At 43.0% G+C, this 16079-nt stretch overlaps 1 protein-coding gene across 8 annotated transcripts in view; it reads right to left on the minus strand.

Moving 5' to 3' along the window:
- dip2ca (disco-interacting protein 2 homolog Ca) overlaps nt 1-16079 on the minus strand; it is a 163352-nt gene that overhangs the window by 55924 nt on the left and 91349 nt on the right. For all 8 annotated transcript variants that reach the window (XM_063206607.1, XM_063206608.1, XM_063206605.1 and 5 more), the window contains 3 exons: nt 9029-9120; nt 7073-7183; nt 2138-2261 (listed from right to left, as the gene is read on the minus strand). In XM_063206607.1, the coding sequence (XP_063062677.1) occupies nt 2138-2261; nt 7073-7183; nt 9029-9120 (327 nt within the window). The remainder of the gene's footprint in view (nt 1-2137; nt 2262-7072; nt 7184-9028; nt 9121-16079) is intronic.

Consider the following 16079-nt stretch of genomic DNA (forward strand, 5'->3'; position numbering starts at 1 on the left):
TTGGTTATGGGATGTGTGCATGTATGTCGTATACATGCATGCACGCAAGTGACTGTGTGTGCGCGTGTGTATGTGTGTGTGTGTGTGTGTGTGTGTGTGTGTGTGTGTGTGTGTGTGTGTGTGTGTGTGTGTGTGTGTGTGTGTCAGTGCTTGACACTAACTTTTTCGCTTACCAGCCATTTTGGCTAGTGGTTTTCCTGACTCACTAGCCATTGGGCCTTTTCACTAGCCATAATTTTCTTAGCCATCATAGCAGCTTTAATTAATTATATAATAGGCTGTAGGCCCTAATAATGTAATGTAGGCTAATATAATATAATATAGGCATAATATAATATAGGCATAATATAATATAATATAATATAATATAATATAATATAATATAATATAATATAATATAATATAATATGCTATAGGGCAATTAGAATTGTTAGGCCTATTAACTGGTCCATGCATGCATGCTATGCAAAGAACAGATTTACTGATCAGAGGAATGGCATAACCTATAGTATATTTAGGCTACCATGCAGAAACACCAAGCACAGTGTTGTGGAAGGGCACAAATGTAAGCTACACGAGAGCAAAATATTTTCGTCTTTAATCTGGAGGGACCTCTTCATATCATATAGGCCTATCTGTGGTCGCCGTCCAAATTCATGCGCAAAGTAGATAGCCTAAAGTCATTGCCAAGTTGGCCGGTCCTCGGACATGGATGTGGAATAACACCTCTTCTGGAATATTTGCTTATAAAAGTATCCACTAGAAAGCACACACAGATGTGGTAACTACAGAAGGGGCTTCCTTTCATTCCGTTTAATAGTGAGTTGTAAAATACAAACGGGCGAGACGGGCACCTGCGAAGGGACATGCAATATGCTTTTGTGCAGTCTGGAAGGCTACTACTGCGCGTTTTTTTAAGAACGGTTTGACAGTCGGGAACAACAGCACAAGAAACATGGAGGAATATTAAGGTATGAAGACACAGGCAAATCAGAAAATAATTGAAACCAAACATTATTAATGCCGCATGTGTCCTTGTCTTATCACTGCGCTAATGAGACTTTCACAAGAGTAAGACAGACTGACATGTTTTCCTCTCGCTTTGGTCATTTTAATGACCACTACTACTAAGTATTGTAGTAATGACAGATCGCAAAACAGGTCAGTTGAGATGAACTTCGCTACTTTATTTTCACGTGAAGGTTTCCAGTGACATTTCGAAGCGCACGCTGATGTCCCGGTAGCTCGCTGTCACTCCTCTTCGCAAGACTAGCTCTAGGCCTATCAGATTCCTGGCTTGCGTGAGACACAGGTGACACGTGACACAGGTGCTTCATGGGTATTGTAGGCTCGCGAAATCGCATTGTATTGCTTTTGTAGCAAAGACGGTCCGAAGAAAAAAAAACTACAAAATGCGGTGCCTCATCATTCAGAATAGTAACGGACCCGCCAGAATGGCTAGTGAACCTTCGGTATCTACTAGCCAACGCCGACTTTCACCCGCATTTGGCTACCTGGCGTGTGTTAGTGTTAAGCCCTGGTGTGTGTGTGTGTGCGCGTGTGTGCTGAGCGCTAACCTACCATAGCGAAGTAAAAGTGAAATCATCGCTAAATGGCAGCAGTCTCAGTAAAATAAGCATAACCACCATGCAAGCATAAATGCTAACCACTTAGAAATAGCTCAGCTCCTGTTTGATGGCTTTGCTACTGATTTCAATTTGGCCTATATGGCCAAACCATTGTGAAAATCAACCATACTGTACAAAAGAGTTATAAAATTTGACCAGAATGTGTAGATTATTTGAATGCTAATAGAGTGGAAGAATGCAAAGAAGGGACAATATTTAATTATGTAATTTCACGCATTAGGTAGGGTGCCGAAAATGTGATACGTGACACACCTTCTTGCGATACTATTACTAAATCAAATATGAAACAATTGTAGACAAAAGTAAAGAATCCCTGATGATTCTTTTTCTCTGTGCAAACAGACAGAGGTGGATGGATGGGCACCAAATAACAACCAATATGCACACACTCAAACGCACAACCACACACACCCACACCCACACAGACACACACAATCATTTTGCATTCCTTGGCTCATTGTTATTGCTAGTCTTGCCCACTAGCTGACCTTTGAACTGTGGGATTTCCCCGGTGGGTCCCTTGGGAAGGCCTTTATGGCAGGCGTCGCTGGTGAGTGCCACGGTGACCCCACAGCTCCCCAGCAGGAAGCCGATCTGCTGACTCCCCGCGTCCTGCAGACAAGGGAGAGGGAAGAGGGAAAAGCAGAACACAGAGAAGAGAGACATCAGAACTGAAGGTGTAGTCGGCAGGATATCTGTTGTCCTATATACTTTCAGGACTACCAAAACGGCTAACGCTAAAAACAGCTGACACTGTAAGAAATATTATTATCTGTAGAGAATAAATAGCAAGCGGTTACCCTCTGATTGGTAAGAATACTGGTAAGGAGTGCTTGCCATTTTTCTAAACAGACAACAGGGGCTTTGGTGGGAGCTAGACAATTCATGATTTTTCCATAATAGGCTGTTTCATGTACTACTTTCGGAAGCCCATGGTAGTTGGAAAGGAAATATGACTAAAACTTGCCGCACCTTTAAATGGCCCAGGATTGCAACCCCAGGATCGTTCCTCACTTCACATCCTCAGCTTTCCTTGTCCTTTTAAGGTTCCACTTTGGGTTGTACACCACAGTTACCCTTTAACCCCTTTGCGTGGAACCTATGCTATAACCTTACTGTTACCAAAATTGTAATGACCAAGTCTTAATCTGTTACTTAAGGGCCCATCTGCATAAAATAAGCTGTTGTGATGTTTTATTAGAATATGTAGCCTGATCAGGGACCGGGGTTGCAAATTAGCCATCTGGTTATAAACCTGTATTCACATCCACAAGTTCTGTCATGGCCTTGCCATGTCATGTTTGTAACAAAGTGCACTGCATCGTCCCTGCCACATAAACTACAAACAAACAAATAAACAAACAAACAAATAAATAAGCTACACAGAGAAAAAGCTCTATTTCCCATACACACTGTAGGCCAGTTTGTGACCAACCTGCCAAACAACCAACACCCAACATCATAGTGTTTGTCCTCAAAATGGTTTTAAAACATAATTGTCATTCCAGCCACGCTAAACACACACACACGCAACGCTGCCACAATATATTCTGGGATTATGAGTAGTTGCTAAATCACTCTGCAATCTTCTTTCTCTTGTGCTCGTAATGAAGATGCACTGTCAGCTAGCACAGTAGTTCTTAACCTTTTTTTCTTCACGCACCCCTTTACCTGTGACCAAGACAAGCCGCGCACCCCCAAACCAAACGTCTACACTTCTATACGCCCTAAAAAATGATTTAAGTGATTTATTACAATGATTCTTGCTTGAAACATTTATCAATACCTTAATGACTTTACATGGGGAGCAAAATTTGGTTTTGATTTGGCATAATTTCAATGTTTGCTAGTACAGTGTAATGTTTGGTAACAATCTTAACACAAGCAAAATTCCGCGCACCCCCTGCAAACTCTGGCGCACCCCCAGGGGGTGCCCGCACCACAGGTTAAGAACCACTGGGCTAGCACACCACTGGTGGCTAATACGTGTGAACGTCTGGGAGCACTTTGGTACAGGATTTGACCATTGTATAATGGAGTAAAAATAAGAGTAACAGTCAAGGGTCAAAGATGGAAGCATTGATTCCAGACATAACTGCAACACTGTGTGTCCAAAATGGTAGGCATGGAAGCACATTGCTGCATGTGTCTGCAAACGAGCCGTTACTTGGTGTTTCCATTCACTGCAGCTCAGCTACATTTTCCTTCACTAGCCCCCCCCCCCCCCCCCCCCGATCTACAAAATGCAGCCCTACTTACACGTTTTATAGTGCCTCTTCAGATACTTGCCCTGTACTGTAATTGTCTGACTCATTCTCCACCAACAAGGGTCCTCTGAAGGGAGGCAACAGCAAATAAATAAATAAATAAATACATAAAAAAACCAACAAAAAACCATACGGATGCTTCTCGAAAGGAGGACAAACATGTTTTATACGTTTCCAAATGGAGCTGCAGCTCTGCTTAGGAGCAGAGGGAGCCAAGGAGTGTTCTGCCAGTTTTGAAGGAAGGTTATTTCCTGGAATCTTTGGACATTTTTTTAGGTAAAATAGCAACACCAGCAGTCACCATAAAAAAATGAGGGGGGAAATGTGTTCCTCCGTTTCTCTCTCTCCAATTCATTCCATGCACATGCCTTAAAAACCCAACCACAATCTTACAAGCCAGACATGACATTATATGTTGGTTTGCTAAAAAAAAACCCTATCATAAATAGAACCTAGAATCCATCCATAGCCTTCTCTTTCCACTGATGCAATATGGCACTGCATTCCACACAAAAAAACAAAACAAAACACAATTACAGAGAGGGAGAGAAAAGGAAGGGGGGAGCAAGAGAATGAGAGAGAGCGAAAGAAACTTCCCATCAGGCCATGATGGTGCGTAACACTGACTGTTAATAATAAATAAGCATGAATATTTTGTGTTATGAAGCCTGTTGTATTGGCATAAGACACGGCAAGCTCAAGCTGAGACAGCCAGAGGGGAGGACTGGTGAAAATACTCCACCGCTCAAGACCGCTTCTACAAACCCCAACTCCGATGAAGTTGGGACGTTTGGTAAACAGTGAATAAAATCAAAATGCTATCATTTTCAAAACAGTCAATCTATTCATTAGATGGAGAATAGTGAAAAGACAACATATTAAGTGTTAAAACTGAGAAAAAATATTGTTTTGGGGGACATATGTACTCATTTCTAATTTGATAAATCCAACACGTCTCAAAAGAGTTGGGACGGGGACAATATATGGCAGCAAATCTCGAGGAAGACTAAAAACAAAACAAAAGACAACACTTAACAGTTAAATACATTAACCGATGAGATGATTTTATATAAAAAACAGTGTTAATTCCTATCTTGGACATGATTTCACCAGCTTAAATGGTGGGTGTATTCCTTGTCATGTTTTGCAATGTTTTCCTTTCTGTAGTGCTTACAGTGTGACAGGTCTTGACCAAAAACCCACCATTTTATCACCTGCTGGTCCTTATGATGGAGCCAAACTGTTAAAACATAGTAGAGAATGCAATTTGACCTTACTATGTGGCAGTAATCGAAGATCTCCCTTCAAAATATAATGCATGAGTGGCTTTTCATGCTGTTTAAAACCCATTTATACCATTCAGCACTGTATTTAACTCTACAGATGAGTGAGAACATCTTAACCAATGCACTACTGCACCCGCATGCCATCATGGAGGCTGAATTTTGAAGCTAGCACTAACACAAGTTGGATGGTCCATTTTTACTGTAGCACAGGATGTGCAATGCTCTATTATTGTCAAAAAGAATGGACTTCTACAACTTCTGCTGACTTCTGTAAGCAAAGGACAGTTTCCCATGTCTTCTGGGTCTATTTCAAGTGAGCTCAGGTGCTTAGGAGAATGTTACACCCCTGTATCATTTTCATGCATTAAGCATTCTTAATATGGTAAATTTTCAATAGCTCTAGCACTCCAGGAATTAGAGTGAGACTACAGCCAATATATATTTCATGAAGTCATGAACCTATACAATGATTTTATTAACAAAAATATGTCTTATATACACTCAATCGTGGTAAATCAAAGGGAATTCAAAAATGTATGTAATAACTATGGTAATTATTCCCTTTGCATCTTTAATTCTGAGTGACTCAGCCTCTCTGTGATGATCTTATACCTGGACACCTATATTGTCCGTCAGTACAATTCATTTTGAAATGTTCTTCTTTGTTGTTTTATCTTATTTGGATGTTTACTAAATTTCACTGATCCCCGTCCCAACTCTTTTGAGACGTGTTGGATTTATCAAATTAGAAATGAGTACATATGTCCCCCAAAACAATATTTTTTCTCGGTTTTAACACTTAATATGTTGTCTTTTCACTATTCTCCATCTAATGAATAGATTGAATGTTTTGAAAATGATAGCATTTTGATTTTATTCACTGTTTACCAAACGTCCCAACTTCATCGGAGTTGGGGTTTGTAAGATGAAATTAACTTCTCCACTGGCAATGCGCACAAGTGTGTTTGTGGGTTTTTTTGTGTGAAGAAATCTATATGTGAATGAGTTTCTAAACTCGATTTAATACTATGGTACTTTTCTGTAAAGTGTTGCGTGTGTGTACATACATGAGAACTTTTGTGTGGGAATATACTGTATGAATATGGAGCCCAGCTCAGATGCTGTGTTAGATACACAATGTGAAACAGCTGAAGGTTATGCTATTTTTTTATTTATTTTTTATGGGCAGTCATGGGTGAGCGGTTAGGGCCGGTTCAACTCCCGACCCGCCAGGTTGGTGGGGGGAGTAATCAACCAGTGCTCTCCCCCATCCTCCTCCATGACTGAGGTACCCTGAGCATGGTACCGTCCCACCGCACTGCTCCCCATGGGGCGCCACTGAGGGCTGCCCCCTTGCACGGGTGAGGCATAAATGCAATTTTGTTGTGTGCGGTGTGCAGTGTTCACTTGTGTGCTGTGGAGTGCTGTGTCACAATGACAATGGGAGTTGGAGTTTCCCAATGGGCTTTCACTTTTCAATTTCACTTTCTATGGCTGACTACAGTAGCATCACTACAGTGGTATGGCTGTGAGGGGTGGGTGAAAAGTGTACATACCTTACCTTAACTACTTTGTATATAATACTGTATATTTCAAAAGTAAAAAAGATACATTGATTTAAAAAAAAAGTACTATTAATAATACTGTAAGTTATAATAGTACCGGTAAGTAATATTGAGATTCACCGTAAAGCCCCCAAGCCCCCCACATATGTGTTTGCATGTCCATGGGGATCCAGGTTCGAGTCCGGCCTGCTTGGGCCATCTCCCACAACCCTGCCCCATCTCTCTCTCTCTTATTATCTCTTCATATAATAAATGAATATAAATAAATGTATGTAATAAATGTATAAATAAAATGAGATTCTCACCTTCCTTGTGAGTGGCACTTCGATTGGCACAGGCACCACCTCGGCCAGCAGGCACCCGAAGAAGGCCACCATGAAGGCTGCTGGGTCATTATTGGGGAACACGAGGGCCACCTACACACACAACATTGACACGCATGAGACACACAGGGAAAGACGAGCTTGTACTATGTGTCTATGGGTGTTTGAAGGTAAGTGTGAATATATCTGTGTGTGTGTGTGTGTGTGTGTGTGTGTGTGTGTGTGTGTGTGTGTGTGTGTGTGTGTGTGTGTGTGTGTGTGTGTGTGTATCAGGGCTTAACACTAACACACGCCAGGTAGCCAAATGCGGGTGAAAGTCGGCGTTGGCTAGTAGATACCGAAGGTTCACTAGCCATTCTGGCGGGTCCGTTACATTTCTGAATGATGAGGCACCGCATTTTGTAGTTTTTTTTCTTCGGACCGTCTTTGCTACAAAAGCAATACAATGCGATTTCGCGAGCCTACAATACCCATGAAGCACCTGTGTCACGTGTCACCTGTGTCTCACGCAAGCCAGGAATCTGATAGGCTTAGAGCTAGTCTTGCGAAGAGGAGTGACAGCGAGCTACCGGGACATCAGCGTGCGCTTCGAAATGTCACTGGAAACCTTCACGTGAAAATAAAGTAGCGAAGTTCATCTCAACTGACCTGTTTTGCGATCTGTCATTACTACAATACTTAGTAGTAGTGGTCATTAAAATGACCAAAGCGAGAGGAAAACTGTCTGTCTTACTCTTGTGAAAGTCTCATTAGCGCAGTAAGACAAGGACACATGCGGCATTAATAATGTTTGGTTTAAATTATTTTCTGATTTGCCTGTGTCTTCATACCTTAATATTCCTCCATGTTTCTTGTGCTGTTGTTCCCGACTGTCAAACCGTTCTTAAAAAAACGCGCAGTAGTAGCCTTCCAGACTGCACAAAAGCATCCCATTGCATGTCCCTTCGCAGGTGCCCGTCTCGCCCGTTTGTATTTTACAACTCACTATTAAACGGAATGAAAGGAAGTCGTAGACCCTTCTGTAGTTATCGCATCTGTGTGTGCTTTCTAGTGGATACTTTTATAAGCAAATATTCCAGAAGAGGTGTTATTCCACATCCATGTCCGAGGACCGGCCAACTTGGCAATGACTTTAGGCTATCTACTTTGCGCATGAATTTGGACGGCGACCACAGATAGGCCTATATGATATGAAGAAGTCCCTCCAGATTAAAGACGAAAATATTTTGCTCTAGTGTAGCTTACATTTGTGCCCTTCCACAACACTGTGCTTGGTGTTTCTGCATGGTAGCCTAAATATAGGCTACTATAGGTTATGCCATTCCTCTGATCAGTAAATCTGTTCTTTGCATAGCATGCATGCATGGACCAGTTAATAGGCCTAACAATTCTAATTGCCCTATATTATATTATATTATATTATATTATATTATATTATATTATATTATATTATATTATATTATATTATATTATATTAGGCCTATATTATATTATATTAGCCTACATTACATTATTAGGGCCTACAGCCTATTATATAATGAATTAAAGCTGCTATGATGGCTAAGAAAATTATGGCTAGTGAAAAGGCCCAATGGCTAGTGAGTCAGGAAAACCACTAGCCAAAATGGCTGGTAAGCGAAAAAGTTAGTGTCAAGCACTGGTGTGTATGTGTGTGTGTGTGTGTGTGTGTGTGTGTGTGTGTGTGTGTGTGTGTGTGTATGTGTATTTTGTATATGTTTTGAATACAAGCTTTTTCTTCCAGACCAGCTACTCAACTAATAATAAAGAACTTCTCAGTCACATACAGAGACTAATAGAAATTATCTAAATATTCCTACGTTAATTGGAATATATATGTGGTCTTGGTTCCTAAGTTCTGAAACCCAGGTTTTGTCTTCAGTGCCAATTTACATTCATTCATGTGGTGTAGTGACTCACCCGGTCGCCAGGTCGGACCATGGGCTCTGCTTTGGTACCCAGCTTGTGGAGGATGTTGTAAGCCACCTTGATGCTGCGCGACCAGAGCTTCCCTGTGGGAACACAGCAGGTGTCTGGGTGTCAGCCTCTTTCTTCATTAGGATACAAAAAAAGCCTTACGGTGTTCCACACTGACACAACTGGGCTGGTTGGAAAAACCAAAATGTTATGGAGAAAAGGCACACCAACACACACACACGCAAGCAAGCACTCACACACGCACACACGCATGCTCGCACGCACACACACAGAGAAAGATGAGAGGAAGATGTAGAAGCAACTACGAAAGCTATGCAAAGATATGCAAACAGGGCAGAGCACAGCTGGGCACCAGCTTCCCAGCTCGCCCATCTCTGCAACACACAAAGAGGAAGTGACAGGTGTGGCCAATCTGAACAGACTCCTCCTCCTCCGCAAGCTTTTCCTTTTAGCTGCTGGTTGCATGCACGTATATCTTTTAAAATGAGGATATTTTTTTTATTCGTTTACGTGTAAACACAACATGGATAAAAATAAAAACGCCATTGTTACAGGTGTGTTTTAGCCCCCTAAATGGGATATTTTGTTTTGAAACTCCATTTAAGTGTAAACGAGAGGCTAAAACCCAAGCGCTTCAAAAATATCCATATGTGTAATTAGCTTCTTAGCCCATCGCAAAAGGGCTCCAACAAAGTGTTTCTGCCGACGTTTGCCAGCTCTGCAAAGGCCAATGTTTGATTCCACTGTTCAAGGACCTTCAATACAACGCCGTACACAGGCACATACTATACTGCCGATATTGGCTGTTGGATTGACGACTAGCCTTTATTTTGTTGGAGCTGGTCATGAAAATCTGTTGTTGAATTCACTTGCTACGATGCTTGTTTTGTTTGCTACATAAAGTGTGCCGCCAGTGTGCCGGGCTAACGCTCAGATCCGAATGCTCAGATCCGAATGCTCAGATCCGAAAAGTGCTCTGCAACGTTGCAGGCTTTCACAAGGGAAGCAGCGATGGCTGAACGCTACAGTAGGTGTGACATGACAGGTCTCTCTCTCGTTAGCCCCCTTGAGCAACGCTCAGCTCTAATCACAGACACGCTTGCCCTGCTGTGGAGCTGGCCCAGATGCCGTCTCATGCGAGACCAAACAGCTGCAGCCGAGGAAGAGCACCTCCTCGCCTTCTCACACACACACACACACACACACACACACACACACACACACACACACACACACACACACACACACACACACACACACACACACACACACACACACACACACACACAAACACACACACACACACACACACACACACACACACAACTTGAGCTACTAAGTGGAAGTGAGCCATCTTGGCTGAATTTGATCAAATCAAGTCAAGTCCAAATGCTACAATCCAACCCTTCGTCTGGATCACATCTAATCTACAGTTTTTGTCTATGTCCTCAGCATCATAGAAAACATCTCATGGTGCTTTAGTCCACCACTTGATTCCTGTACAGAAGTAGTGACAAGAACGGAGAAAACAAAGAATCGGGGATATACTGTAAGGATTGATGAATTACTGGTCTGTATACATTGGCCACATTTACATGTTTTTTATTCCGAATCAATAATTTAGAGTGTTAACATGACATTTTCAAAACGGAATTAAGTTTCGTTTAGAATTAAATTGAGCTATTTCAGAATGAAATGTCCCATGTAAACCAGGCCTATGACTAAGCTTACCTTAATGTAATGGATCCTGAGTCCACTCATGCTGTTGTAGCCTAACTTTATCTTAGTTCAGCAGGACGCCAACATCGGGGGTTCAAGCAAAGATTTTCTGAGTTCTAACGATCCCTATAGACTATCTCTGTTTCAACCTTCTTAAAAAATTAGCAGCACAATAGACTAGAGCTTCCTTAAAGGGACACTGTGCAGGAAATGGTCAAAAAAGGTACTGCAACTATGCTGCTCATTGCCAAATTTGATCGTTACATGAAAGTTTACAAAGTAATAAACTAATATATTTCTAGTATGGTCTAAATACAGTCATTTTTGCAGCTAAAAATGGCTATTTCTGGATATTCAAAATGGTGGACCATGGAGAAGATCCCCCTTTTCATATATGAAAAGTGCCATTTTGCCAGTCATTATGAATACTTAGAATTTTATGGTGGTGGTAAGTATTCATGAAAAAGGTCACACTTGTGAATGGGCAGCATGAATTCTGGAAATAAACAACAAAAAATCTCACACAGTGTCCCTTTAAGATCTGGTAACTGCTGTCCCAGCCTAAACCAGAACTGTTATGTGATTAGCTGAATCAAACATGTCAATGCTGCGTCTCGAGCGAATACAGCGAATTCAAGGCGAAACTTCTTCTGCTACCCACGCTACCAGGCAGCATAGTTCGCTCTTGGTCTGGACACAGCATTAGGATTGATGAATTACGTAATGGTATGTATACATTGGCCACATTTACATGAGGTTTTTTTTATTCCAAATCAGTTATTTAGAGTGTTAGCATGACATTTTCAAAACGGAATTAAGTTTCGTTTAGAATTAAATTGAGCTATTTCAGAATTAAATGTCCCATGTAAATCAGGCCTATGACTAAGCTAAGCTTACCTTAATGTAATGGATCCTGAGTCCACTCACTCATGCTGTTGTAGCCTAACTTTATCTCAGTTCAGCAGGACGCCAACATCGGGGGTTCAGGCAAAGATTTTCTTAGTTCTAACGATCCCAATAGACTGTTTCTGGTTCAACCTTCTTAAAAAATTAGCAGCACGATAGACTAGAGCTTCCTTAAGATCTGGTAACTGCTGTCCGAGCCTAAACCCTCTTTTCTCCACTCTAGGACGCTGCTGGCTCTGACCAGAATGCAGACCTGAGGGTCAGCATTTCTTTTCTTCTTCCATCACCAAAGGGCTGAGAGCACACTTGTGTGTGTGATATCATATCAATCTCCCCACACACTCTGGCACACACACACACACGGCAGATTAAGTTAATTACTCCTTTGATTTGGGTGAGGTTTTAATGAGGCTGGAGGGGCGGGCCAAACTCCCTCTAGACACTGGTGTGTGTGCGTGTGTGTATGTGTGTGTGTGTGTGTGTGTGTGTGTGTGTGTGTGTGTGTGTGTGTGTGTGTGTGTGTGTGTGTGTGTGTGTGTGTGTGTGTGTGTGTGTGTGTGTGGTGTTTGGTGTGCAATGGTTGTGGTGTAGAGGGAGGCTGGTCTTGGCACAGGAACGAGAGAGAAATGGAGAGCAAAAATGAAAAGAAAAAGCAGAGGTGGGAGAAGAGAATTGTACAGAAAAACAGCTAAATGAGGGGGTGGAAGAGAGGAAATGAGGGAGAGGGTGAGAGACAGAGAGAGACAAAGGAGGAGAGAGAGGGAGAGAGAGAGAAAGAGAGAGACAAAGAGAGAGAGAGGGAGAGAAAGGGAGGAAGAAGAAGAAGAAGAAGAAGGAAGAAGTGAGAAAAACACAGGAGCCTCATTTTATTTTTAGGAGAAAACTTCTGCCCACACGGCAGACACAGCACCGTGAGACAGACCAAAACAGCAGTGGAAGTCTGGAGAGCCAGTGGAGTCTTTAGACCCTGCTCTGTGCTGCTCTGTGCTGCTCTGCTTTGCTCCCGGCAAATAAGCACAGACAGGGACGGATTATGACTCCATGCGCCCCTGGGCCAGAAAACAAGGAAGGCCCCCCTCAATATTGTGTGCTGCTAGTGAACAAAAACGATTGAGGGTTTCAGGCCAGGTGTGAGAGTCTACGATGTTGTTGGGGGTATGGGGAGAAAATTTGAGAAAATTCCTTTGAGGATTTTTTTTGTGGGTAATACAGTTGTGAAAAGTGTGACTATGAGACATACTATGAGAATAGAACTACAGTATAGAGAATTGGGCCCCCTTGACCGTTGGGGGCCATGGGCTTGGGCCCGGTAGGCCCGTGTAGTAATCTGTCTTTGAGCGCAGGGCGCGTGGGTGGGGAGGAAGAAAAAAGAGGGTCTGACGAAGCCAGAGTGACGGCCGTCTGTTGTCATGCCGACATCTAAGGCTCTCCTGCTTAGTCAACGCTGGAAGCGGAGGAGGAGTAAGAAGAAGAAAGAAGAGCAGAACAGGAAGAGGGGTAGAGGGAAAAGGAGGACAGGGAACGTGGGATGCGAATGAAGAAAGAGAGATGAAGAAGAGAACAAGAAAGTAGAAAAGAAGGAGAAGTATGAGGTGTGCTTTGGCTTAAGGAGGAAGAGAAATGCAGATGGAGAACCAATAAGAAGAGGGGTGACCTCAGAGGCCTCATTACTGCACTCTCATCATCACCCTCATCACCAGCCAACAGGATGACTTCCTCTCAGGCAACGATGAGTCGTGTGTGTGTGCGTGTGTGCGTGTGTGTGTGTGTGTGTGTGTGTGTGTGTGTGTGTGTGTGTGTGTGTGTGTGTGTGTGTGTGTGTGTGTGTGTGTGTGTGTGTGTGTGTGTGTGTGTGTGTGTGTGTGTGTGTGTCCGGGCCTAGGGCAAAATCATGTGAAAGGGCCCCCTTCTTGCATACAAGACTGTTGCCATCCCTCCGTAATGAATGAGTGCATCATCAAACCTTCACGCCTCAATTTTTATTTGAGGACTGAATGAAGTATTAGCTGAAGTGAACTGTATTTAAGAACACATATCCCTCCACCTACGTGCATTCTATTTAACACTATCCCTCCTTCTGTTTGTCTGTGTGTTTCTCTGCTTCACTGTGTGTGTGTGTGTGTGTGTGTGTGTGTGTGTGTGTGTGTGTGTGTGTGTGTGTGTGTGTGTGTGTGTGTGTGTGTGTGTGTGTGTGTGTGTGTGTGTGTGAGTGTGTGTTTGTGTGTGTGTGTGTGTGTCCGGGCCTAGGACAAAATCATGTGAAAGGGCCCCCTTCTTGCATACAATGTAATGGGGTCCCAATTTTGCCACCCACCCTTCCACCCTTGGCCATGCGGAAACTCACGCCTTTGCTGCCCCCCTGTTGGTGGGCTTGTGTGTGAGTGTGATTAGAGGGGAAATCATTAGGGTAGAAATGTCTCTCTCTCACGGTGCATATACACCAACGGAGCGGACGTCCACAGTATGTCCACTTCACGTGTACGTTATCAGTCCGAAACGGTTAGAATACATGAAAACAAATCATGCCTTGCACACAGGAACGCGTTGTAAGCGCGGCGCATGTCCGTCCCCACCGGACATGTCCGCGTTGCTCCTTGAAAATATAACTTGAGTCTATTTTCCTGCGCGGACGTCTGCATTCAATGCGCGGCTCCCATTGAAAATGAATGGCTGCTGCCCGCGGATAGAACGTGGACGTTAACTGTGCAGTGTGAAAGGCAGCCCGCGAACCTCTCGGACTCGCACTGCTCACGGAGACGTTAAGGAAACGTGCCGTCTGTGTGTGCATGTACCGTCACTCACACACACACGCACACACACACACACAGTATCATGCATATAGTATGTAACATCACACACATCGGAGTCACTGCAAATTGCACTGCATTACACAGCAAACAAGCCATCCAAAGCCATGCCCTCACCCATGGCCTCCAACAAGGCAGGGTGGTCCCCAGTGAAGATGCTTGAGGGATCATACACAATAACTTATTATACTATACTATGGCATTACACACAATCCGTTAGGGCACACGCACGATGCGGCACTATACTTGTTCAATTGATAGGTCGGAGCTTGTTGTATTATACAAAGTGATTGGCAAGCTATATATATATATATATATATATATATATACAAGGGTTAAATGCCCTAGCTCAGCGATGGGCAACCTGGACAGTGCCACATATTCCAAATGATCTTGTTTCACTCGTCCAATTAGGGCAATCACCTGTTTGAATTGGGCAGGTAACAACTTAAAGAAACTCCCGCACACCGAAGATTTCGCTGTTCTTTCTTTAATAAACGACGTTTCGGTACTAGACCTTCATCAGGCAATTGGGCAGGTAAAATCAGGTCATGCGAGAAATGATGAGGCTACATGCATTCGTTAGAGATTCACTGCCTTAGAGCAGTGGTTCCCAACCTTTTTCTTAAGGGACCCATGTTTTTACTATTGTAAGCTTTGGTGACCCAACCACGCGAGCGCCCGCACGAGAGGGAGTCACAAGATGCCCTCCGTTTCCTGCGAAAACTTATTTTAGTTATTTTATTCCTCAATTCGTCTTTGGTCAAATATAGAATAAATGTTTAATGTAGCACTTACAATTTGTTGTGTCTATGCATTTATTAGTTAAATGCTTTGTCTTTTATTCAACATGGGCTATATATATTTAAAACGAAACCCCTTAAAATCAAGAGGGCTCCGCGACCCCCTGTGGATCTTTGGCGACCCATAAGGGGGGTCCCGACCCATAGGTTGGGAACCACTGCCTTAGAGGACACATTTACAGTTCCTAGCAAAATAAGTGTCGTTTACACATAGATATTAAATGTGTAGCATGCTATGATAGCATTTGAGCAGGCTATTAGGGTATGTGCATACAAATTTGCCAAAGAGCATCAGCACACAACTGACTCATTAACTTTCTAACAAAACACATACTGCGCGGTTGTTAAGTGACAAGCCGGTGCACCCAGTGCAGGACCAGACACAAATTACATACAGAACATGCATTGGACGTTTCGACAAGCGTCTTCATCATCAAGTTTCAAATCATTACGTTTCCACGGGCGCCAAGCAGCACCGTACCATATGCGAGGCCATGGGGGCCAAGGTTCGAATCCAACCTGGGCCAAATCCCAAGCCTACATTACATTACAGTACTTCTGTCTCTCTCTCTCTCTCTCTCTCTCTCTCTCTCTCTCTCTCTCTCTCTCTCTCTCTCTCTCTCTCTCTCTCTCTCTCTCTCTCTCTCTCTCTCTCTCTCTCTCTCTCTCTCTCCTATTCACTTTCATACTGCACGGATCCTGTCCAAATAAAGGCATAAATCCACAAACAAAACAAAACAAAACAGTCTGCAGCAGCTTACCATAGGTGAGGACGTAGAGGGGCAAAACAAAACAAAA

Source organism: Engraulis encrasicolus, chromosome 9 (genome assembly GCF_034702125.1).
Source record: "Engraulis encrasicolus isolate BLACKSEA-1 chromosome 9, IST_EnEncr_1.0, whole genome shotgun sequence".
NCBI lineage: Eukaryota > Metazoa > Chordata > Actinopteri > Clupeiformes > Engraulidae > Engraulis > Engraulis encrasicolus.